Consider the following 27,420-nt stretch of genomic DNA (forward strand, 5'->3'; position numbering starts at 1 on the left):
GTACCAACGATTTTATTTTGAGTTATAAAATTAAGGTCATCTATATCTTTATTTTTAGCCGACAAAATTGCTCGCTCACTTAACCATTTAGTATTTTTGTGGAAAGCAATGATATTCGGAAATACTTTGTTGATAAGCTCAAATTGCAAAAATTTTGAGGAAATGAAATCAAGCCACTCGATTCGTCAATTGCTTCGAGAAATCATCAGCAGATAGATCGTTCAACAATGCAACTCTCATATTTACAGACAGTTGAAGTTTGGTTACAAATCGCCACAGATTTGATGTTTTGAGGCAAGCGTTGATTTCTTCGGCAGCAGTAGATCTTGGAATTACTGGTAGTGTTTGTCGGAAATCGCCAGATAATAAAATCCTTGAACCATTTCTTATTGCCATTTCACGGGTTGCCTCTCTTTAAGAAGCACGAATTAAGGCCCTTCTCTGCTGGGTACTAGCGCGGCGGCTTCCTCGGGCGATTTCTCGTTCTTCGTCTTAATTGACTCGCGATATTCCTTTGCCTAATTGCATCATGGGTCCGCCGGGAAAGATAAGATCTTCTAGGACGCGGCATTATATTAATAGTAATACTGAATATGCCCTCGCACAAAACCACATAAAATCCACCGAGAAATATAAATACAAATAATTTAAACAAATTTATGTCTGAGACAAACAAATACCTGAACTTTCGAGATGTTTAGCTTCTGTATGCACGCGTATTATTTTTATCAAATGTGCTTTTTTTTTATGAATAGTCAGGTTCGCCAGAGGCTGAGCCGTAGACTGAATGACGACATTTGTTTATTTACTTCTATACTATTGTATAACATGAGAACAGGACCGAAAACTGTCACTGTTATCAAGCCTACTGAGTATCAATGGAAATTTGAGTCTTTAGGGAAAAAACCGAGTTTTCAAGTATTCGTCAATTTTTTTTTTTAGTATTTTTAAGATCTACTATCCTACTCGTAGCGGAGACAAATCCAACAATGAAAATTGTTCCAGCAGATCTCGAGTTATAAGTGTAGAACACATTTACACAATTCTCTTATATATAGATAGATTATGGTAAAAATAATTTAGACAAAAATTAAAGTAATATTTCTAAATTGCAAACAGCTTTCTTCATACTTACTACCAAAAGTAAAAAAAATTATAGTACCACTGGTTAGTGATAGTACTTTAGTAAAAATCTGAACTTGAATTTCTTCGTGGCTAACATATTTCTTCGTAACTGATAAAGACATTTTTATATCTAAAAGTAAATTAAAAAGTTGCTTGGAGATCCATTTATTGTGTTCTAAAAACACATGCACATCAACAATTTTAGGTCATGTGATGTGAAAAAAGCGCATCCTTAATGTGTTCAGTATCGACAGTGGATAAAATATCGATAGTGGTGTAGAAACGTTAATATTCGATATCTCGATTGTTGGCCAGCTCTAATTAATCGTTAATTTACTGTGACACATCGCGTGCCTCAACGTAAGGTGATTATATTTGTTAAAAACTGAAGCGGTAAAGTTCAATTTATATTATTTATTTGTCAATATAATTAATTATTCCCGAAATTTCTTTAAAAGTAATGAAATCGTCAGAAATGTGTTGAGGGAACGGATCGCTGCTCCAGATCCAGCTTCGAATTTAATCATATTCCACGCGTATATACAGTGGCTCACAGCTTATTTCGTGCAGCGGTATAGTACAATATTAAAGCCGTATTCCCGCTAAACCAGTAAAGATATGTAGAACAAATTTAAATGGGGTCTTATATATTAGTCAATATGTATTAACGCAATTCATTTTGTTCTGTTCTAACAAATAACATTTAAAATAAAGGTAACTAGAAAATTTTTATTTCAAGACTTTCAATGACTATTTCCCAAAAATACTTAAATTAGTCTTTTTTGACCTTTTTACTTAAACGCCTCTTTTAAGCGTGATTTCATTAGGCTTAACAATTTTCGGGTGACTTTGGTAGAGATTTTTGGCCATTCATCCAATATACATATATGCACATGAGTCGAGGTTTAATATACTGAAACTGATAAATAAAACTTAATTTAAATTTTGTGAATATCTTTACTGATTCAGAGGGAATACGGCTTTAAAATTGTACGCTATCGCTGCACGAAATAAGCTGTGAGCCGCTGTACATATTTGCATTTTTCTATTCAAATAAAGATTCAATGATTTACATTCATCATTTTTGTTTTCCCAGAAAATTTGTAATTTAACTACATGTATCGGTTTCACGTCAATGTAATTTCGATAGTCTACTAAATTAACCTTCCCATATTATATATTCATGTTGCAGAAGTTTTCTTGATGTCTAGAATTACAAATAAATCTATTGGAATGATTCCTGAATTAAAAACTGAATTGAATACACTTGAAAATTTGGTATGTATCTCAATGGTTTGCTGTTGCTCTTTGATGAATGCAATATACATTGTACATACATACATATATGATTTAAACGGCCAACAGGAATATGTGACGGCAAGCCTACATACGAAAATAAAGCAGTCTACAGTGAAACAGACCACGTGTTTTCAAGATTATGATGATCTCATCAAGCTGCAAATTGAAAATATTAAACTTAAACACCGGTTCGCAAGAATCATAAAAGTTAGTTTATACATATGTAACTATAACACATCGTATAATAAAGAATTTCATGTTTTAGTCAATAACTGAAGAGCAAGATACAAATTTTAAAATGCAAGAAGGTAATATTCCTTCCATTACGGGGTATTTGGAAAAAGTTTTTACAAAAGCAATTGCGAATGCATATCCCCGTTTTTGTAACGTTCCAACTATTATTGCGGCTGTGAATGTGTCGTCAAAATTCGGAGACTACCAGTGTAATAACGCTATGGGACTTGCCAAGAAAATGAAGGAACAAGGAATTATAAAAACTCCACGAGATATTGCTCTAGATATTCAAAAGTTTGTTCCAGAGTCCTCAATAATAGAGAAAGTAGAAGTTTCAAGTGCTGGCTTTATCAACATTTTTATCAGCAAGTAAGTTAAAACCAAATTTTATTTAAATATGGTAACGCATATACTATTTCTTTCAGGAAACTTGCTGTGCTTTCTTTAACAAACATATTGCGGTATGGCATTCAGCCACCAAAGGTTCCAAAAACACGCGTATTAGTTGACTTTTCTTCTCCAAACATCGCAAAACAAATGCATGTCGGTCACTTACGTTCCACCATAATTGGGGAGTCAATCTGCAGGCTTCTTGAATTTCTACAACATGATGTAATTCGCATCAATCATCTCGGGGATTGGGGAACGCAGTTTGGTATGCTTATAGCTCATCTAGAAGATCGTTTTCCAAATTTTCAAAACGAGAGTCCACCAATTGGAGATCTTCAAGAATTTTACAAAGAATCTAAAAAACGGTAAGTGTTATAACAATTATTTTAAAATTTGGTGATGTAAATTTGAATTAATACATCGATGTCGATGTCCATCAATGATTTCAAAATCAAGCATTGGATTGATATATCGAATTGAAATGACTGATGTTTTAAAACTTTTCCATTCGATTATAAAACGAATATACAGCTGCGAAAAATAAAATAGCACCACTTGCATATTCAGAGTTTGAGGAGTTCTTCTGGACACATTTATGAATGTATTGATGTAATTTTTTCACTCAGATAAGCAGAAATTAATTAGTTATTACGGCAAAAAAGAATTATCACAAAAATATTCATAGTTTGTATATAATTCAAAAAATTCTCAAAAATGCCGAAAAAAATAATAGCACCACTTTTTCATTTTGCTCTAAAAATCATTTAAAGAATTAAAATGAGTAAAAACTTTTAATTTATTGTTAATGACAAATGAAAATAAATATACTCCCTTAAGTTTAGCATTTGTTTGTTTTGCCTTTGTTAGCAATTAGGGCTGTGCAGGTTAGTCGATTGAGTTCTCCTGGAACCATTCCTTCGCTTTATTTCCGGTGTTTTTGGGGTCATTGTCTTGCTGGAAGACCCATTTTAGTGGTATATTGTATCCAGCATCACTTATTCCAATATATCAACATAAAAATGTCGGTCGGTTATGGTTTTGATCCAATGAATTGGGCCTACACCATAGTACAAAAAGCAACCCCATACCCTTAAATATGATCCTCCACCTTTAATGGTTTTTGTTGTACGTTTAGGGTTAAATTGCAATTTCTGTGGACTTCTAACGTTGGACCGCGATCCCTTTCCACCAAACATTAACATCTTACTTTCATCAAGCCAAAGAATGTTGCTCTATTCTTGCGCAGACCAATATTTGTGATCCTTTGCCAATGCCATCCGTTTAGAAATATGTTTTCTATTCAAATGTGGTACTTTTCTTGAACGGAAAATATTTAAATCGTAATGTTTTAAGTATATCCGTACTGTTTGGTCTATTGCTGATATGTTTAGGTCCTTTTTCAGTTGAGTAGCCGACTTAAAAGGATCTTTTTTACTCACGCGAATGAGTCAAGTCATCTGTTGCTAGGTCAGAACTCACCGCTGTCCTCATTTTTCATAATTTTTTTTTATGGATTAATGCATGGTGGATCTTTTTATGTGAATAACCCATCAAACGACCAACTTTCCTGTGAAAATTTCGAGCCGAAATCAACTTTTTGATTAGATTGCGTTGTTCGGGGGTGCAATACTTTCCACGACCCATTTTTTTTTGCAAATTTTTACAAATTTTGTAAATTTTTTAATTAAAATAGGTATATAAACAACAAATCTCATCAATAAGTGCTTTTGAAGATATGTAACTCTGATAAAAATACAGGCTTTCACTCGAAAAGGAGTAGTGGTGCTATTATTTTTTTCGTCAATTTTTCGGCTTTTTTGAGAATTTTTTGAATTATATAAAAACTATGAATATTTTTGTGATAATTCTTTTTTGCCGTAATAACTAATTAATTTCTGCTTATCTGAATGAAAAAATTACATCAATACATTTATAAATGTGTCCAGGAGAACTCCTCAAACTCTGAATATGCAAGTGGTGCTATTTTATTTTTCCCAGCTGTATATACATATATCTTTAAAAAATTTTTTACACGTGCCGGGGGAATATTAATATAAAAATAAAACGTAAGAAAGCTCTAGACTGCTCGACTACGAGATCCCCTGAACCCTACGATTTCAATAATAATTTGCACACACACACACACACACACACGCACATACACAGACGCCTGCGCCTGGGCTCCGCTGCAGTGTTGGCAATATAATGAGAATTTATTTGTTAAATAATTTAATTTCTAGACGTAATATCGTAATGCAACTTTCAGAACGTAATCATAATGTTTAAATGTATGTGTATACCGAAGCACAAGTCTCTAGTATTTGTTATACGACTTTTACAAAGATAAGGGTGAGGGGGTGGATTTAGGGTTTGGGAGGTAAATTTTAACAAAAATCGAAATTGTATAAAATGCATCTTAATATATTTTTAAAAGACTCTAGCTTTAAAGATGTAGGAGATATAATTTTACAACTGATTTTCGATAAGGTTTTTTTTTATTTAGTGATAAACTCGACGGACAGGGCCAAATCAACTCAGCTCGTTGCCCTGATCAAGAATATACATTATAACAAAACCATTATACCCTGATTTCTTATTTTCAGGGTACAAAAAAAAAAAAAGAAACATTATTAAAAAAAAAAAAAAAAATTAATTAAAAATACAATTTTGTAGGAGTATATTGCATAGGGCTTAACTTAAATGTATATAAATACTAGCTGGCCCGGCAAACGTTGCATTGCCCTATGTTAGCTATGTTGTTCAGGTTGGGATACACTCTGATTAATTTATTAATCGGATTTTCATTCAAGCACCTTGTGGTTAACGACAGTCTTTGTTTTTTGGTCAGGTGCAAGAAGAAATAATGCGGATGGTTTGCCAACACGTGAAGCGTTGCCAACACATGTAAAGGCACAGCGGCATACAAATGCTTCTACAAGTGATATTCCATAATTGTGACAATCGCATCGCATGCGTACACACAATCAAATGTACATTGTATATACATACATACATATGTATGTATGTATGCACTTCTCATGATCGACCAAATCCAAATGCTGGGCTTCAAAATTTCTACAAGAAGCAAGAGCTTCGCACACAGGCACACAATGCTCTGTGTGTGTGCATGTTCATCGCTAAAACATTTTCATTATGAGCATCAACACTTTCATACCCTTTTTAGAAACAATCATGAGAAAGCTAGCATTTTGTATGAACTTGGCACACGCTTTACAAATTTCGGTATACCCTTCACTTAAAAGGAAAGAGCTGGGATCGTCGCGAACAAAAATCTCAATTTTTGTGCGCGGCTGAGAGTGATGATTTCAGCGACCATAGAGAGCGACAGAGAGGGACTGAGAGAGAGAGAGAGAGAGTAGAAAAAATGTCTCACAGATGTGCTTCATACTGAATCGGGACCATTTGGATTGAGCGCTCACAGCGCACTGTTTTTGTCGTGCAGTATTTTCATTGCTCGAACCTCCAGCGACCGAGACGAACAAATACGAAGTATAGCGGTCGACCAACTTAACAGTTTCGAGCTGTAGAAAAATTTGTTCTACATGTCTCATCTATGTGTTGTCTGGTCAGTGCTTTTATACTATTGTATAACATGAGAGCAGGACCGAAAACTGTCACTGTTATCAAGCCTACTGAGAATCAATGGAAATTTGAGTCTTTAGGGAAAAAACCGAGTTTTTCAAGTATTCGTCAATTTTTTTCAGTATTTTTAAGATCTACTATCCTACTCGTAGCGGAGACAAATCCAACAAATCAAAAACCATGAAAATTGGTCCAGCAGATCTTGCGTTATAAGTGTCGAATGCTTTTACACAACTTTCTTTTATATTTATTTATTTATTTCTTAAAGCTATTGACAAACACGAGAGTCAAATTAAATTAAAAAAAAAAAAAGAAAAAGCCCAAACAAAGTACAGGATATAATATCAATAATAACACCGACACGATGGGGGTATTTTATTTGCCAGTCCGGCCAGCTATGCCCACGTCTCACAGCCAAATAAGGTCAGTGAAACTAATGATGCCATATAAAATAATAAATATTTCTTAAAATAAAAAAAAAAAATAAATAAATAAAAATTATATATATATATATATATATATATATATATATATATATATATATATTTTTTATATATAGGTTTTGAAAGAAATTGCAAGAAAAGTTAATAATAAAAAAATAAAAATAAATAAATAAGAAATAGTAAAAAGAAAAGAGTAAAGGAAGAGCACAGAATAGAATATAGGATAGAATTGAGAAATCACTACACAACATTGACAACGAAAATGCATACCAATGCTTATGTCTGGGCATTGTGAGTGATTTCCCTAAGATAAGCTAATAGCAAACTTTTAATGTAAGGAAAAAACGTGATAATATGTATTAAAATTAACACTAAGAACATGAAACGCCCTGTGCAAAGAATAATCCCTAGTGCACACCAGTAAATGAAGCGGACGATAGTGTCTAGTTGTTCGGGATGGAACCGAAAAGTTTAGACGACCCAACAAAGAGGACGAATCAATATCACCACTAATCAATTTATGCAGAAAAACAATTCCTAAAATTGTTCTGGGATTGGTTAGCGATGGAAGATCAATAAGCTGGAGCCTACTGTGATAAGACGGTAATCGAAAATTACTGTCCCATCGAAGATCCCTTAAAGCAAAGAGAAGAAACTGTTTTTGGACCGATTCAATGCGATCTTGATGCAGTTTATGCTGCGGAGACCAAACAACAGAGCAATACTCTAAGATGGGACGCACAAGCGACGTAAATAAGCGCTTGGTGATAAAAGAATCTTTAAATTCCTTGGACCAACGTTTAATAAAGCCAAGCACACTTTTGGCTTCATTAATGATGGTAGAAATATGAAGATTAAAATTTAGTTTACAATCGAAAGAAACACCAAGATCTTTGATTGTGTGAATGCGTCGTAAGGAAATATTGCTAATTTTATAATCAACAATTAGAGGAACGGTACGACTGAATGTCATTGTCATACACTTTGAGCAATTTAAGTCCAGCTGGTTTGCCACACACCAAAGTTGAAATGCATTTAGGTCATCCTGGAGTATGGAAGGCAAAGTTTTACATCGTCAGCATACATAAATATAGTAGAATACGAGATACGACTAGGAAGGTCATTTATAAAAAGGGAAAAGAGTAATGGACCCAAATGGCTACCCTGAGGTACACCAGACGAAACAAAGATAACTTTAGACACAACTGTTCTGAGCAGGACTCTTTGGGTTCTACCAATTAAATAGAATGAAATCCAAGATACAAGTCTAGGCGAAAATCCTAAGCGTTCAAGCTTAAGAATTAGTATGTGATGATGTACTGAGTCAAATGCTTTACTGAAGTCAGTATAAATAACATCCGTTTGCATTTTTTTAGAAAAACTATCATTGACAAGCGAAGTAAATTCTAGTAAATTAGTGGACGTTGATCGATTTTGAACAAAACATTGTTGAGATGGTTGAATAATCGATTTGCAAAAATTCTGCAAAGCCGATGTTATAATTTTCTCAAATAACTTCGGAATGACAGATAATTTCGCAATGCCTCTATAGTTGGAAATATCAGATCATCCACCTTTTTTATATAAGGGAATGATGAAAGATTCTTTCCAAATTGAAGGCAACACAGCAGTATGCAAGGACAAGCTAAACAATTTTAGTAATTGTGACTGAAGAGAAACACTGCACTCTTTAATCACACAACTAGGAATATTATCGGCACCGGGAGAGAAAGATGATTTCAACGTCCTAATGGCCTCAGCCAGAGAGGCTGCAGTAACTTTAGGAGTATTTATAGACCCATATTCAGAAAGAGGATATGGATATAAGTTGTTGTAGAGATTAGCAGAAGAATAAGTTGATTGTAAAAAATCAGCAAATAGATCAGAGGAATCCTGGTCATTGCAAGTTTTTTCACCACCAAGGACAAATGAGGACGGATATATATATAGATGGATATATTTCATAGCAGGCTTATACATTTCACTGAAATTAATCATATTATTTTAAATGGAACAGAAGATGTCATCAACGGAAAATATTTTATTGCAATTTTGAATATCTTAGGATAGTTAATGACATTTGCATATAATGATGTTTTGAAAAACATCGATGCATCGCTCAATATCGGTATTAGCACTAACCAGAGAACACATAGACTAGACAACTAGTGGAAAGATTTTTGAACGCTTTTTCTAGGGCCGTACCACCCCGGACAGCTTTGGATTCACTCGGCTCCATACTTTGCCCGCTGAGCTTAATCAGATACTACGTTTAAAAATACATTCTGATAGGCTAACCCACGATCATTTAAATCAGGTGTGCGAGTCAGTCAGATACTTATGTAAATATAAGCGCGCCTCTTCAATTCAAACTCAAAATCGTTCCCGCAATTCACAAATTTAATTTCTGCTTTGGTTCATTTACATAATTTATTTATTTTATTTATTTGCTGTCTTTTTATACCCTTAACCCTCGGGCGCCAGTTAAGCTCTCCAAGAGCACTAGTGATTGGGGACGCTGTGGTGGGTTCTTGAGAATATAAACAACTTTTTGTTCAATGAAATAATATATTTTATATTATTAAGTAGCAAAAGATATAAACTCTCTCTAGTCCGAATATAAACTGGCCCCAAATCAGTTCTACTGATTGGGTTCTCCCCCCTGAACCCATTGAAAATGGGAAATCAGGGTATAATGGTTATGTTAAAATGTATGTAACAGGCAGAAAGAGGCGTGGTAGATCCCACAAAGTACATATATACATTCTTGATCAGCGGCGAGCCTAGTCGATTTGACTCTGTCCGCCTGTCTGTCTGTTCGTCTGGCCGTTTGATTAAACGCGTCGATTTCAGAAGATATGAGAGCTAGAGACTTGATTTGAAGTCAATCGACGTTAAAAAATAAGAAAATGTTTGGCCAATTAACAAACGTACGTGCATTAGCTACAACAGCTTTCCTATACGTGTGCACACATACATTCAAACTTCTAGCACATTCTTAGAATCACATCAGCAGTCAGTTTGGTTTAGATTTGCTAGATGGGCCTGCAGCAGCAATCTATTTCAGTTTTGCCATTAGAAATTCAAACATTGGGGTGGCGTCGTGTTAAAAGGCGAGGTCGATCGGAAAGTCTCGAGTTCAAATACTGGGCGGGACGTAGTTTTTATACCGTTAACCCATTGAAAATGGGAAATCAGGGTATAATGGCTTTGTTAAAAGTATGTAACAGGCTGAAGGGGGCGTGGCAGACAGCACAAAGTATATATATTCTTGGTCAGGGCGACGAGCTGAGTCGATTTTTCCCGTCGATTTCAGAAGATATAAGAGCTAGAGACTCCAACTTTTTTTTTAAATGTCCGTATATACAGCGCGCATATCGAGTCAATCACTAAAAAACGATAACTCATTCCTGTATTTTTATCGATAAACCTTATCGCGTGTGTGTGTGCTAGGGCTGCAAATTCAATCATTGGGGCTATCGATAGTATCGATTGATTTGGGCTTTCATGAGATATCGATGTTTTTTGATCCATCTTGGTGGAACTTGGTGGCGCTAAGACGCATGTAAGTATTTTCCGGAATATACATATGTATTATTATACTGTAATTAGCTTTTATAGCAATTTTTCCAATATATTTGGTGGTTTTTCGTAGAATGAAAATATGGATAAATTTTTAAAGCCATCATTTTTTCTTTTTTTTCTAGAAATTACTTTATTTAAACTTGAACTTATTTGTTGAATAATTTATTTTCTAGACGTACGATCGTAATGAAACTTTCAGAACGTAATCATAATGTTTAAATGTATGTGTATACCGAAGCACAAGTGTCTAGTATTTGTTATACGACTTTTACACAGATGAGAGTGAGGGGGTGGATTTAGGGGTGGGGGGTAAATATTAACAAAAACCGAAATTGTCTAAAATTTATCTTAATATACATTTTAAATTTGGAGACTCTAGCTTGAAAGATGTAGGAGATATAATTTTTTAAGTGATCTTCGATAAGGTTTTTTATCGATAAAAAAGTATCGGAATGAGTTATCGTTTTTGAGTGATAAACTTGATATGCGCGTGATATATACTCGACGCGTTCATACATACGGACGGACGGACGGACGGACAGACAGACGGACAGGGCCAAATCGACTCAGCTTGTCGCCCTGATCAAGAATATATATACTTTGTGGGGTCTGCCACGCCTCCTTCTGCCTGTTACATACTTTTAACAAAACCATTATACCCTGATTTCCCATTTTCAATGGGTTCAGGGTATAATGAAATCATTTACCTTTTTTGTATTAAGACCTATATCAATTTTATATTGTTAAGACGAAACTAACCAGCTTGAAGCATATAAAAAAGAATTTAATTATTTGCATTGATTAACAATTATCCATATGTAGTAAAATATATATTTTATTAGAAATACAATCATCACATAAAGGTACGATTTCTTTTGCATTGTATTCTTATACAAAATTGCACGAATCATTTTATGTTGGATGTATGATTGAAATTATTGAAAATTTGTTCTGCTGTGGGTATTGGAAGGTGAAGAATGGGTGTACAAAAATAAAACAGACGCTTGAGAAATTGATAAGCTGTGAACTGAACTCTACGATAACACAACCGTTCGGTGCGAGGTCTAGTCGAACGACTCCTATTTACATAATACTAAAGTAAAAATATAACCACAAACTTTCATCAAAACATTTCTGGCACAAAAGGTGTAATCAATTTCTTCCATCGTCGCTAAATCACGTTAATACTTGCAAACGTCTATTCATGCTACTTATTATTTTTGACGTTTGATAATCAGCTTAAGACTTGGTGAGATCGGATTTATTGTTCCAGTAGATGCCACACTTGTTCAAAGGGATTCAAATTCGGTGATCAGGCGGTGTTTTGAACTGTTTGGTATAGGAGCCACTCCTGAACAAGAATATTTTTGGTCATTATCTTGCTGATACTGCCAATAGGTGCCACTGAGACTTTTGAATTCTTGGACTTCAATTCTCTATGAGAATGTCTCTATAAGCATGTTTGTCTATAGTGTCATAAAAAAAATACAAGGTTTCCAACTCCAGAAGCAGCAAAACACCCCCAAATTCATCACATTACCTCCACCGTGCTTAGCCAATGTGAGCAAGCTATTTTCCTTTAGCTCTTTCTTAGGTTTTCGACAGATTTTTTGCGCTCATAGACGAGACATGTAGAACAAACTTATTCAATGCCGAAAAAATTTGCATAAGAGACTGGTCAACTTCGTATTTGCTGGGATCAGTCTCTTGAGGCTCGATCACTGTTTTCACTACAGTATGACAAAGCCAATGCGCTGCGAGCGGTCTAAAAAAATGGTCCTGATTTTATATGAAGCACCTCTCTTTTCTCTTTCTCTCTCTATGGTCACTCATCTGCACTCATCCAACTAAGCAGCGCACAAAAATTGAAATTTGTTTTCGACGATCCCAGTTTTGCACAGTTTTCTAGCAGTAGCAACCCAGACAACTTCGTACTCGCTCGGCTCCTCACTTTTAGGTTCGGGTTAGGAAAATATACGAAGGCACAATCATTTCGTTTCATGCGCTCAACAGAGATGGTCGACTGTTGAACAAAATATCCTTCTATGCTTCCCTTACTCTTTCTCTCTCTCTCTCTCTCTCTGTGGTCTCTGCTCTCTTAAATATGTATATAATAATGAGTTTGACAACTATTTTTTACAAAAAATAATATAACTTTATTTTTATTTGAACAGTTGGAGTTTATCTTATTAAAAGTATTACAGCAATGTTAGAGCCGTGGCTTATAACTAAAATTACAATTGTTTGTTGGCTTATTATATGTGGGGCTTTGGAGAGCTTTTGAGCTTTTAGTGGTGAGCTTTTGATCGGACGATATGTATAAGTGAATCTGATTGGTTATTGACAATATGCTGAATAGGCGATCTCACGCTTTTCGGCAGCTAAGGATAAAATTGCTGATCAGGCGTTCTCACGCTTGGGGCTAGTGGCTGTTGGTTACACGTGCAGTGCTTATGCAAGTGTTATGCTACTTGCGGATATAGGGTGAATGAGCCCGTTTATGTGAAATATAAGTTTATGAGAAAGGGGGCAAGTGTATGTTGCTAAGTGAAGCGCTTGTCGCTTATTTATTACATTATGTGAGGAGGCCGATATATTTATTACTCCCCCATCCTTAAGAAAATAGCCTGTCCTCAGGCGGATATTTTTGGGTATAGTGAAGGGCTTTGCTCGATCACTGGATTTGGGATTTCTAAATCGGGTTTTTTGTGTTATTAACATTAATAATTAATTTTTGTGGTACAATTTTAAGCTTATAGATTAAGTACAATGTTATGCTTAAAATAATAATGACAAAAGTAATTATAGAATAGTTTGGAATACACTGTTATATTTTGTATGTTGGTTAATAATTTTTTTTGTTTGTAGGTAAGATATGGGTTCTAATTTTGTAATATTGTTTGTTACATAGATGCTTTGTGAATAGTCAAAGTATGAATTCTTAGTAAATATTTCATTTAACTGTAATGAACAATCGTAAATTTTTATTATATTATTTCCTTCTATTGTTAATTCATTGTTTACGCAATCTTGATTTAGTTTAATTTTTGGTAAATTCCAAGTTACAATAATATTTGGCTCTATGTATGTGATTTGATAATTTTTGAAAGTTTTTGTGTATTTGCATGAGGTCGTTACTTGTTTTAAAATGCCTATTATACATTCATTTGTTTCTAATTGCTTGGTATTTTTATTGTATACATTTTCGTTTTCAAAATAATATTTATCATGTGAGTTCTCTGTTAAGATGTTCTTTTCGGGATCTGAATACGAGAGTATCTCAAAGATTGGGGTTTTGATAATTTCATTTGTATCTGTTTTAAGCCAAGTAGAAGTTTTAGTGTTCAATAATTTTTCCGAATCTACATGTTTTAAATAATTGTGTTTGAGTAATTTTGGATTGAATATACCTAATCTGGTGAGTTGCATTCCCATTTCTATATCTTCGATATATTCTGTGAAATGTTCGAGATTAAAAATTAATAGTTCTAATTTGATAGATTTTTCTTTTTCGGAGACGATTGAATTTACTGCTTCTAATCCTTAATTAATAGCGTCTATTATGTAATTAAGTTCATTTGCTTGAATGCGGTTTTCTGCTAAGTTTTTTATTTTATCTTCAAATTCTTCTTTGTCATCGTTATCTAGGGTTCCGAAAAGGTATTTGTAAACTGTTTCCATTGCATTTACTAGACCTCGCTTACTACGTCTTACGATTTGAATTCCATTTATTTCTCTACTTAGTTTTTCTGCTAAATATTGGATATGAACGACATCATTGAATTCTTGAGCCTGTTTTAATAGATTGTTATATGTTATGTCGATTTTCGTTAAATTTACTGTAAGATAATGGTACTCGAAGTTAGTGGGTAAATCCATTGTGCCTGTTTTGAATATTAGGTAACCATTGGGTGCTTTTACAGGGTTTATCTCGATGCTTTGGCTGAATGTTGAGTTGATATTAGACATTATAATGATGAGTCGTCTTTATTAGTTGATCTGTAATTAGTTATCGTATTTACTTTTGTTAATTTTCTTTTTGAATTGAAAATGGGAAATCAGGGTATAATGGTTTTGTTAAAAGTATGTAACAGGCAGAAGGAGGCGTGGAAGACCCCACAAAGTATATATATTCTTGATCAGGGCGACAAGCTGAGTCGATTCGGCCCTGTCCGTCTGTCTGTCCGTCCGTCCGTCCGTCCGTATGTATGAACGCGTCGATTTCATAAGATATAAGAGCTAGAGACTTCAACTTTTTTTTTCAAATGTCAAATTCAGCGCGCATATCGAGTTTTTCACTAAAAAACGATAACTCATTCCGATACTTTTTTATCGATAAAAAACCTTATCGAAGATCACTTAAAAATTATATCTCCTACATCTTTCAAGCTAGAGTCTCCAAATTTAAAATGTATATTAAGATTCATTTTATACAATTTCGGTTTTTGTCAAAATTTACCCCCCACCCCTAAATCCACCCCCTCACCCTCATCTTTGTAAAAGTCGTATATCAAATACTAGAGACTTGTGCTTCGGTATACACATACATTTAAACACTATGATTACGTTCTGAAAGTTTCATTACGATCGTACGTCTAGAAATTAAATTATTCAACAAATAAGTTCTCCTAATATTGCCAACACTGCAGCGCAACCCAAGCGCAATCGCCTGTATATGTGAGTGTGTGTATATGCGTGTGTTTGTTTGTATGCGTGTGTGTGCGTGTGTTTGTTTGTATGCGTGTGTGTGTGTGTGTGTGTGTTTGCTAATTATTATTGAAATATCAGTTGCTTGTAGGGTTCAGGGGATCTCGTAGTCGAGCTGCCTCGACTAGAGCTTTCTTACTTGTTCTTTTTATATTTGGTTTTATGGTGAGTGACTTTACGTCCTCTATTTATTTCTTCATAGTGTTTTTCATCAAGTTGATTTATTATACCTGTCTTTTTAAAGGGATATGTTGTTTTTAATTTAACTAACGGTGCTTGTCTATATTTAGTGTTTATTTCGTACTCGTGTCTGTTTTTATTAAGATCTGTTATCTGGCTGATTTTATTTAACTGGGTATTATATTCGGGTGTTCCTGCATATATGAAAATGTCTGCCGGCGTTCTGTTCGTTGTTTTATGTTTAGTTTTATGGTTGAATGTATAAAGTATTTTTTCGAATTTTGTTAATTTATCTTCAATATTATTTCCGTTGTTAATGATTCTAAGTTTCTCATTTACTGTTCTATGAAATCTTTCCACGTCTGTAATTCCATTTTTACTTGTTGTTATATCAATTTTAACATTCTCTTCTTTTAACCAGTTCTGTAATGCTGCGCATATGAATGCTGAATCTTTATCTGCTTTGATTTCTATTGGCTTGCCTAAATCGTTAAATATTCTCATTATAGCTCGCTTTGCTTCCAACCAATATCTATATTTTACTTCAATTAATGTTGCAAATTTTGAATATATGTCAATGCATGAAAGGAATTGTAAATTGTCGATCATATAAAAGTCCATTATATATTTTTCTCTAATGTTATATATTTCTGGAGTGATTTCAAATGTTAATTTAGTATTTCTATTTTCGGTTTTGGCTAAGTTACAAGTTACATATTCATTTATTATGTTTTGTATTAAGTGTTGATAGTCGGGGAAATAGAATTTTTCTCTGAACCAATTAATTGTTTTCTCTATTATGTAGAAGTTCTTTATGGTTTTTTAAAACTATTTCTTTAAATTCTGCGTAAGTTAATAAGTTTGATAATATGATATTACTTTTCATAGTTTTAGTGATATTATTGAGATGTATTAATTCAACGTATGCTTGTTGGAAAATGGGGAAATCTTGTTCGTTATGAAAGTAAATTACGTTATTTTTGCTACAAAGATATTGTTTTATTATATCTTTGGCATATGCGTTTGACATTTCTTTGTAAGTGATTTTAATGTTTGTTTTGTGAAAATATTTTGTTATATCTACTTTCTCTTATATTCCTTTTATAAATTCTAATTGTCTATTATAATAGTTTAATGGTCTTTCTGTTATAGATATGTAGTTCTCAATATCTTCATGTGCACTGTGTATTGTTGCTGCGGTATTACTATTTGTTTCTCCTAAAAAGTTCTCATTTAATTTTACTCTTGAAAGTGCATCGGCTATGTGATTTTCTTTGCCAGGTAAATATTTTATTTTATAATCAAATTCGTTTAATTTTATTTTCCATCTTTGGAGTTTCATGTTAGGTTCTTTTATATTATTTAACCATACTAAAGGCTTATGATCGCTTAGGATTTCAAATCCTCTACCGAAAAGGTATGATCGGAAATATTTTGTTGCCCAGACGATAGCTAGTAATTCTTTTTCAATTGTGGAGTAATTAACTTCGTGTTCGTTAAGTGCTCTACTTGCGTAGCAAATTGGTTTATGTTCTTGTGGTAGAACTGCTCCTATGGCTATGTTACTTGCGTCTGTTGTGAGGGAGAACTGTTTATCAAAATTCGGGTAGATCAGTATAGGATCTGATGTGATTAAGAGCTTGAGTTTTTCGAAAGCTGAGATGTAATTTTGATCGTTAATATTAATTGTTGCACCTTTTTTAAGGTTGAGTGTCATTGGTTTGACAATTTTGGCAAAGTTTGGCATGAACTTTCTGTAAAATCCACACAAACCCAAGAATGATTTTATTTCCTTTTGCGATTTTGGAATTGGAAACTGAATTATGGCTTTTACTTTATTAAGGTTAGGTTTAATACCTTTTGTTGTTATTATATGTCTCTCTGTTTCTTTTTTCATGAACTCGCACTTGTCGAGCTGCAGTTTTAGATTTGCTTCTCTTAACTTAGTGAATAATTTTTTGAGTGACATCATATGCTCATCCAATGAAGTGGAATAAACTATGATGTCATCAAGGTATACTAGGCAATCTTTGTATATCAAATCTGCGTTTTTCAAACCGAATGGCATACGTGTGTATTCGTAATGACCATGTTTTGTTGAAAAAGCTGTTTTTGGTATTGATTCGGGATCCATCTGGATTTGATGAAATCCTTTTGCAAAATCAAATGTGAAATACTGACATTTTCCTAATTTGTCAAGTATTTCATCCATGAGTGGGATGAGAAATTTATCGTCGATGGTGATCTCATTTAGATCCCTGTAGTCAATGACTAAACGATATTTTTGTTTATTGGAAGCGTCCGGTTTCTTCGGCACGATCCAGATTGGAGAACAATAAGGTAATTTCGATTTTCGAATAATACCTTGTTCTATCATTTCTTGGATTTGTTTATTGACCTCTTGGTCGAAGGTTTGAGGGTATTTATAAGGTTTTTTTTTTATAAATAACGCCTTCATGTTTTGTATGGACCGAGTGTTTTATCGTACTAGTAAAGGTCAAATTTTCACCTTCACGGTACTGGATATCACTGAACTCAAATAACACCTTTTTTAATTTTTCGGTTTCTTCTGGGTTTAAGTGATCTAATCGATATTCATTTTTTCGCTTATTTCATTATTAATTGCAAAGTTGATATCTGGGTCATTAGTTATTATTGGGTCAAATTGTTTTAGTTCGATTCCTTTTTCGTGATCTGTTTCATCTTCGTATTTAAAATAAAAGGTATAACTTCCTAAAGTTATGCAATCTTCGATATAATTAATTTGGGGTTTACAAGCTTGTAAATATTTTCTTCCGATTAGCATATCGTAATTGTTTGAAAAGTTGTGAATGTAAAATCTTTGGTGATTTGGACAAAGTTTGCTAGGTGCAAATAAAACAGTTTCTTTTAATTCAATACCACCATTGATAGTATGGACTTCTAAATTCTCTGAGTGAGTTTTGAAATTAAAGAAATTTTGTGATAGAATGTTTATTGATATCCAGTGTCAAAAATACATTTGAGGGGTTAATTATTAAGAATTATTCTAATGAATGGATTTCTGTCTCGTTCTCTGACTCTTCCTGTTCCAAGGCTTCTTGATGAAAATTTTCGGATATGTCCATCCTGCTTATTCTCTTTGTCTTTTCATTGGTTGATTAGGAGGATTCTCCTGAGAATTCGAATACTTATGTGTTTGATAATTCAAGGGGTTCTAAACTCTTCCTTGATTTAGTTTCTGTTGGAATTCTTTGAATGAAGGCGGATTATTATCCGATTTCGGATGTTGACCAGCTTGATTAGTTTGGGAAGTATTTGGTGATGAACCTATAGATTGGGGAAAATATTTTCCACTTTTTCCACTTTGTTGGCTTTGATTTGATTTCTTTATTTCTGTATTATTTTCGTATAGACCCTCTCTTTGAGCTATGTAACTTGCTTAAGATTTGTGACAGTTGTTATGTCGAATCTAGCTAGTGTCATGAAAAGCCTATCTGGTAACTTTCTAGTTATTACTTCTTTGATGGTATTTTTCATTGCGTTTGTGTATAAAAGTGTACTGCCTACATTATTTTCTAGACTTAGTTTGTTTGTTATTATGTACGACTTATTCTCTAATTCTTCGATGAACTTACGAAGATTTCCGTTGTATTTGGATTTGTATAATCGCCTCAGCAACTCCTCGCACGGTGTCTGCGTCTTTAGTTCGTTGATTAAAGCTGTCTTCAGGTCCGGCCAGTTGTTTGATTCTGAAAGCTGGGAAATCCTTTGCGCATCTCCTGATAATTGCATTTCGATACCACCGAAAAGGATGTTATGTTGTCGGGCATCTCTGGTTGGGTATAAGTTGAGTATGTAGTCGACCCTCCTGATGAACGAACTCAAATTTTCAGTTGATCCATCGTAGGATGGCAACTGTCGTAACGATGACAGTGCTTGTTTTAAATGAGTTTCAGACAATTTCAAAGTCATGGTTAGTCTGGCTGGGATGATGATAGGTGCAATTTTGGCGGTTTAAAGGTTAATTACGAATGTCTTTTTACACGCACTTTACACTGCTTGCATATTTTTTTCAATGCTTACGGCTTACAGGGATCGATTTAATGATGTGTAAGGCCCAGACGTAGGGATTGGTATGTAACGATTTGCGTTCGCTACCCAAGATTTCCAATAGTCCAAAGGATCTATTATGTAACGGAATTCTTGTATGACCACGGTCACGTAGATACTTGTAGGCGGATCAGAATTGAATTAAATGTTCACAAATTCACTAGTTCTCTGTTCTTTCGGAACAAGGATAGAATAATTAGAGTTCACTTTTTCACTGATCCTACCGGCTGCGCCAATAATGAGTTTGACAACTATTTTTTACAAATGTAATATAACTTTATTTTTATTCGAACAGTTGGAGTTTATCTTATTAAAAGTATTACAGCAATGTTAGAGCCGTGGCTTATAACTAAAATTACAATTTTTTGTTGGCTTATTATATGTGGGGCTTTGGAGAGCTTTTAGTGGTGAGCTTTTGATCGGACGATATGTATAAGTGAATCTGATTGGTTATTGACAATATGCTGAATAGGCGATCTCACGCTTTTCGGCAGCTAAGGGTAAAATTGCTGATCAGGCGTTCTCACGCTTGGGGCTAGTGGCTGTTGGTTACACGTGCAGTGCTTATGCAAGTGTTATGCTACTTGCGGATATAGGGTGAATGAGCCCGTTTATGTGAAATATAAATTTATGAGAAAGGGGGCAAGTGTTTGTTGCTAAGTGAAGCGCTTGTCGCTTATTTATTACGTTATGTGAGGAGGCCGATATATTACTATATGTATGTATGCATTAGAGCACAAGCAGTAGCTCACGAAAATTACAATTTCTTCGCAGCAAGAACCCATGACTTCCCTTCTGTGTGAAGAGTATACCGAGCTCCTAAATCCGTTTGCCAAGCACATACCAAATATTTGCGTTTTCGTTATTAGTTTTGGGAAGGGTCTGAAGGCGTAGGTGCTAATTATGAAATCTCTTTCGCGACGAGAGGGTACATACACACTACAGTTCATTGTTACATGATCATCTGTATCTCTGTGCGTAGCTCTTGCTACCTGTAGCAATTTTAGAGCCCCGAATTTGCATTTGGTAGATCTTTTGAACTTCACACACTTTCATAAATACGTTTGATTGTCTGTACGCCGCTATGCTCACAAATAATGGGGTATTCATTGCACTATGGGCGATTTTCCGTCATGAGTGGCGTAAAGTCCAAAAATTTATGGTGAATTATTAAGAAAATTTTTTTATTTTTAAATTGTCAACAGTCCAATTAGATGCAAAATATTTTTTGCTTATTTTGGGGGCCAATTCTTTCTTTATGGCGCCACGTTGCAACGCCTTAAAGTCAGCTGATGTCTCGCGGAAACTGCTCTGCTGCTGCTATAATTATTATTGTTTAGAATACAAAAATCAAAATGGAAGAAAGCTCAGGGTATTTGTAATCTGTTGCTAGCATTATCTGTGGATAAATGTTTGTGTGCTTTTTAATGTCCAGGGTTGCTGATTGCATTTTTTGCAAAGAATCTAACAATTTAAATTGTTTTCCGTGGAGTTTTACTTAAAAGTTCAAATTAAAACATGCAACTATTAATGGCATGCAACTAAACCAGTTTTTACTCGTTTTTGCTCCTTTAAAAGAAAATGCACTTAAAGTTTCCTCTGCTTTCACCAACTAGACGCTTCTTGATATTTGGAACCAGAGCAACCACAGCCGAATAACTTTTACTATATATTAATAGTGTAAAAGTTTTTGCAAAGACTTTTTCTCTATATATGAAAACATCTGAAATTTACGTATACTTAAGAAGGGGGCAAAAAAGATGGCGTGGCACATTTTAAGAGAAAAAAATCCGAGATTCAAGTAATATAATAAAACAAATTCTGGCTTTATTTTTAGACTTTATGCCGCCAAAAACGACAAATCGCCCGTAGTGCATTGTAGAAGCATTTTTGTGCCTATGTGCCTTTACATGTGCGTGTGTGCAAAGGCAGCAAGAGTTAAGCACACAGGCCACAAATGCTTATACATTCATGTAGCGAGGGACTGAAATTTGCTCGTTGCCAAAATATATTCTATATGCGCCTCAACGCTTTCATACCCTTCCTAGAAATAATCATAAGAACTAAGATTTTGTATGAGCGTGGCAAACACCTCAAGAGACTGTCTCTTATACGGCGTTGAAAAAGTTTGTTCTACATGTCTCGTCTATGTGTTCCTTGGTCAATGGTGTAGCACATAATGATATTTCTTACACTAGACCATTATCTGTCTACAATAGTGTCAATTTCATAACATACCCTGAACCCATTGAAAATGGGAAATCAGGGTATAATGGTTTTGTGTAAAAGTATGTAACAGGCAGAAGGAATCACTGCAGACCCCACAAAGTATATATATTCTTGATCATCACGACGAGCTGAGTCGATATAGCCCTGTCCGTCTGTCCGTCCGTCCGTATGAACGCCGAGATCTCAAAAAATATAAGAGCTAGAGAGCTGAATGATTTTGTGTGCATACTGGTGTATACCATTCGCAGTACGAGTTTGCTTTATTTTTTCGATAACTCATCCGATCACTTTTTTATCGAGAATAATCGAAAAATTGATTTTGTTTTTTGAGCCTCATCGGAGTACTATTAGACGTAGAGACTTAAGATTTACTGTGTATATACATATGATGAATACAAACATTTTGTAATCAACAGATTTTGGATACCACGCCCCCTTCACCCCCAATTTGTAAAAAACGTATTTCAAGTACTAGAGACTTGGGCTTTGGAATGTACACACATTTTGACCATAATTACGCCCTGAAAATTTCATTAAGATCGTATGTTTACAAATGAAGTTATTCACCAAGTAAATAAATATATTATTGCCCACACTGCAGCGTAGCCCAAGCGCAGTCGCTGCTTCCTGCGCAGTTATCAGAGCGCGGGCGCGTGAGGGTGGGTGCATATATATGTATGTGTGCGTGCATAAAAGAAGTGCAGAATGATAAGAATATCAGCTTGGAGGGTTCAGGGTATCTCCTATCGAGCAGTCTCGACTAGAGTCTTCTTACTTGTTTATTTTTGATTGGTATGTTTTCTTTATGTAATATTGTATGCCTTTAAGATTTATTTCTAAATACTCTTTAATGATTAATTTCCATATTTCAATATTGAAAGTGCATTAATGTATTGTTTTTTTTTTCTTTTTAGTTTTGATACTGATGACAATTTCAAAAAGCGGGCTTACAACCGCGTTGTTACACTCCAAAATGGAACAACAGAGTCAATTAGAGCTTGGAAACTCATATGTGATGTTTCGCGAAAAGAATTTCAGAAAATTTATGATCGCTTAGACGTAACAATTAATGAACGTGGCGAATCATTTTATCAGTCACGTATGGTGTCGGTAGTTGAATTTCTGCGAAACAAGGGGTTTCTTGAATTAGACGACGGGCGGGAAATCATGTGGCCTGATGACAGTAAGAGTGGCATTCCGTTGACCATTGTGAAATCGGATGGTGGATTTACATACGATACCTCTGATATGGCAGCCATTAGACATCGAATTGAAGAAGACAATGCCACTTGGATAATTTATGTTGTGGATTCTGGACAAAGCACCCACTTTAAGGCAATTTTCAAGGCTGCAGAGCGTTGTGGTATTTTAAATCCAGAAGTCCATCGTGTTGATCATGTACAATTTGGAGTGGTGCTAGGAGATGATGGCAAAAAATTTAAGACACGATCCGGTGATACTGTCAAACTATCAGACCTGCTGGATGAGGGGTTGAAGTATTCTCTAAAGCAGTTGCAGCAGAGAGGTCGTGATAAGATATTAACACCTAAAGAACTGCTCGAAGCTCAAGAAGCGGTGGCATATGGCTGTATAAAGTATGCAGATTTATGTCATAACCGTATAAGCGATTACATATTTTCCTTTGATAAAATGCTTGACGATCGTGGAAATACGGCTGTATACTTGTTATACACGTATAGTCGTATTTGTTCTATTGCTCGTAGCTCCGGAAAAGATTTTAGCAATGTGGGAGATATTTTAGATAAATTTACTATAGAACTGATTCACGAAAAAGAATGGAAACTTGCAAAAACACTACTAAAATTGCATGATATATTAATTAAATGTGCAAATGGTTTATTTCTACACTTTTTATGTGAGTTTTGCTATGAAGTTTCCGTTGTATTTACTGAATTCTATGATAGCTGTTATTGCATTGAAAAAAACGACGCTGGGCAAATTATTAGTGTAAACCACAGTAGAATTTTAATATGTGAGGCAACTGCGGCCGTATTAAGAAAATGCTTCTATATATTGGGCTTAAAACCTGTAACGAAAATGTAGTACTAAGACTAACAATGTATTTAAAATGAATTGATCAATAAAAACAATTAAGAAGGCTCTTGTCGAGACTGCTCGACCAGGAGATACCCTGAACCCTCCAATCTAATATTCTAATCATTCTGTACCTCTTTTATGGACATATGCATACATACACCTGCATCCACACGCACGCATAAGGCCGCGCTCTGCTAACTGCGCAGTAAGCAGAGCCTGCGCTTGGGCTGCGCTGCTGTGTGGGCAATATAATGAGACTTTATTTGTTGAATAATTTGATTTCTAGACGTACAATCTTAATGAACATACAATCAGAACGTAATCTTGAAATGCGTTTTTTTGGAGCGAAAGGGGCGTGGTATCCAAAATCTGTAAACTGCAAAATGTCTATATTCATCATATGTACACAGTAAATTTGAAGTCTCTAAGTCTAAAATTGTTCCAATGAGGCTGAAAAAAACAGAATCAATTTTTCGACTATTCTCGATAAAAAGTTATCAGATGATTTATCGATCTTATGAAGGTTTGACCCTGCAAAGAAATGATATTCTAATTATTTTTTACTTTTTATACACATATATAAAGGCATATGCATACAATCACGCGCTCTGCTAAGTGCGTTGCAGTCGGGTGTTACTGACTGCAAAATACCCATTTACATCCCATCAGCAAGTAGCTAAATTTAGCTCTAATACTGTAGAAAATTTAACTTTTCCCGATTTGCCACGCCCTTCTGGGCGTGGATATCTCATTTTTGATCAGTTCTTAGAACGAGCTAACGGTAACCCAACTGCAAAATTTGACTGCTTACGTTAAAAAATGTTAAAATTACAGGGTATATTTCAATATACTACGCCCCCAAGAGGCGTAAAAATTATTTTTAGATCATCGATAGAGGAGGTTACTAGTAACATAACGATCCAAACGATTCTAGCTCTTATACTTTAGAAGATATAAACTTTTGCGGTTTGTCATGCCCCCTGTGGTCGAAGCATCGAAGGTGTCTAGCATCAATTGTATACATATTAGAGGTCTGAATGAGTCCCAAAAAAACGTACTCGAGTTAACAATGCTCATATTGAAATGAGTGGCACCGGGGCGAATGCGATCGTATACGATTCAGAGGCACAATATTCTGTTGAACGATAATGAGTCGAATGAATATGAGTCCGGGTATATGAGATGCCTCGCCGAGTATATGAGTTGCGTCGCTGCCAGCAGAGAAAAAAACAAGTAAGACGGCTCTAGTCGAGACTGCTCGATTAGGAGATACCCTGAACACTCCCATGCATACACACAGGCACATACACACACGCATATGTAAAAGCACATAGTCATACAAATGCTTCTACAAGTGATATCCCATAATTGTTCGATTCAGATCCTATTCATACACACACAATCAAATGTATATACATACATACATACATACATATGTATGTTTGTGAGCACTTCACAATATCAACCAAATGCAAATGCTGGGATTTAAAATTGCTACAGGCAGCAAGAGCTACGCACACAGGCACGCAAACGCTCATAGTACTTGTAGCAAGGGAGAGTGTGCGTGCAAGCTCGTCGCGAAAGCATTTTCACTATGAGCACCAACGCTTTCATACCCTTTCCACAAATAAAATCGAAAACACATATACATATTTTGTACGAGCTTGGCAAACGGTTTGAAGAGTTCGGTATACTCTTCACACAGAAAGGAAGACATGGGTTCTTGCTGCGAAGAAATTTCAATTTTTGTGAGCTGGCAGCTCAGAGCTGCTGCTTGTGCTCACATGCATACACACATATACACATTTGAGAGAGCAGAGAGCATCGAGAGAGAGAGAGAGAGAGCAAGGGAAACATTTAGCATAGAGGGATCTTTTGTTAAACAATCGACCATCTCGGTCGAGCGCATGAAGAGAAATGATTTTGTGTTCCCATATTTTAGTAGCACAAGCCTAAAAATTTTCGAGCCAATGCTCGAAAATAAGTGTGCAAAACGCTTTGCCCTACGTGTCCGGTCTATGTGTTCTATGGTTAGTGTTCGTACTGCGTATATACGAGTATGCATGCCAAATTTCAGCTCTCTAGCTTTTGTACTTTCTGAGATCGACGCACTCATACAGACGGACGGACAGACAGACGGACATGGCTCGTCGTCCTGATCAAGAATATTTATACTTTATGGGGTCTGCGATGATTCCTTCTGCCCGTTACATACTTTTACACAAAACCATTATACACTGATTTCCCATTTTTAGTGGGTTCAGGGTATAATAAGGAAAAAGCGAAGGACAATGTAATCGTGTGTGTGTGCAGGCCGTTACAATTTCGTAGAGAATACATATTTTTATGCATACCAACGCTTTCATACCCTTCCCACAAATAACGAGCAAACGAGATCCAATGTAATTTTTTGATGCAATATACATATATTGTTCAAACATGAACATACATAATAATAAAAATAGAGACAGTACTCGAATAACCTGCGCGTTATCCGACACAAAGTAATAAATATGTCATCCCTTAGTTGCAGCGACCAATGCAGCGTCTAATATATGTAAATGTAACGTGAGCCTGGGCCCAAAGATTCAAAAAAGGGACACTTAAGTAAACATCTGGGCACTTGTTTGTGTGAGAAAATGCACCCTTCCAGTGACTGGAAGTAGTTTTAAGAGTCTCTGTTAGGTATATAAGAACTAGGATTTTAAGCAATAAAGAGTTCAGTTAAGATCTTGAATTCGGCAAATGTGGAGTGTTTTTCATTTTAACGCTCTAACATATATATATTCTTTATGATTAATTAATTTGTGCAAAATGAGTTCAATGTTTGCAATTGAGAAGCTAGATAGTGAAAACTATAGTGCGTGGTCAGTGCAGATGAAAAGTCTGACTTGTGGTCGGTGACATGTGGCCGGTTATTGAAAAATGAAAACGATACAGTGGAACAGAAAGCGTTGTTTGACAACAAAGATGAGAAGGCTCTAGCTAGCATTTTGTTGTCTGTAAAAGCATCGTAGATAAACTGTATCAATTGTCCGAGATCTACATGCCGTTCGGGACCCGCGCGTAAAGTACAGTTGTTCAAGCAATTGTATATGAAAATGTCAGCTACAGACAGTGTTCGTGAACATTTGGATAATTTTTCTAATGTTTTAGAAAAATGATATGAAATACAAGTGCAAGTGGCTGGTAAAATGCTTGTAATAATATTACTAGCAAGTTTACATGAAGAGTTGGACAATTTCATAGTCGCTATCGAAACACGGGACACATTGCCTTCATTTAGCGCTCTAAAAATCAAATTGTTGGAAGAAGGAGAGAGGCGCAACATAGGCGAAGTAGGTGAAAAGGGCGAGAATAAAATTTTTTCGTCGCGTCCAACAAACGGTAAAAGAAATAAGACAAAGAAAGACCCGAAAGACATGAAGTGATGGTTGTGCGGGCAAAACGAGCATTTCGCGGCGAAGTGCAGATT

General features: G+C 35.1%; 2 protein-coding genes across 2 annotated transcripts in view; one reads left to right on the top strand and one right to left on the bottom strand.

The window, feature by feature from the left end:
* LOC149090880 (uncharacterized) overlaps positions 1 to 27,420 on the bottom strand; it is a 112,841-nt gene that overhangs the window by 51,530 nt on the left and 33,891 nt on the right. The window lies entirely within an intron of this gene.
* ArgRS (arginine--tRNA ligase-like protein) lies at positions 1,500 to 26,691 on the top strand. Its single transcript, XM_089264641.1, has 6 exons — positions 1,500 to 1,518; positions 2,318 to 2,403; positions 2,491 to 2,631; positions 2,690 to 3,027; positions 3,084 to 3,413; positions 22,802 to 26,691. The coding sequence occupies exons 2-6, from the start codon at positions 2,329 to 2,331 to the stop codon at positions 23,949 to 23,951; spliced, it is 2,034 nt and encodes a 677-aa protein (XP_089120767.1). The 5' UTR covers positions 1,500 to 1,518; positions 2,318 to 2,328; the 3' UTR covers positions 23,952 to 26,691.

The sequence above is a fragment of the Drosophila navojoa genome, chromosome X (assembly GCF_054131105.1).
Source record: "Drosophila navojoa isolate 15081-1374.11 chromosome X, UAZ_NAV_1.0, whole genome shotgun sequence".
NCBI lineage: Eukaryota > Metazoa > Arthropoda > Insecta > Diptera > Drosophilidae > Drosophila > Drosophila navojoa.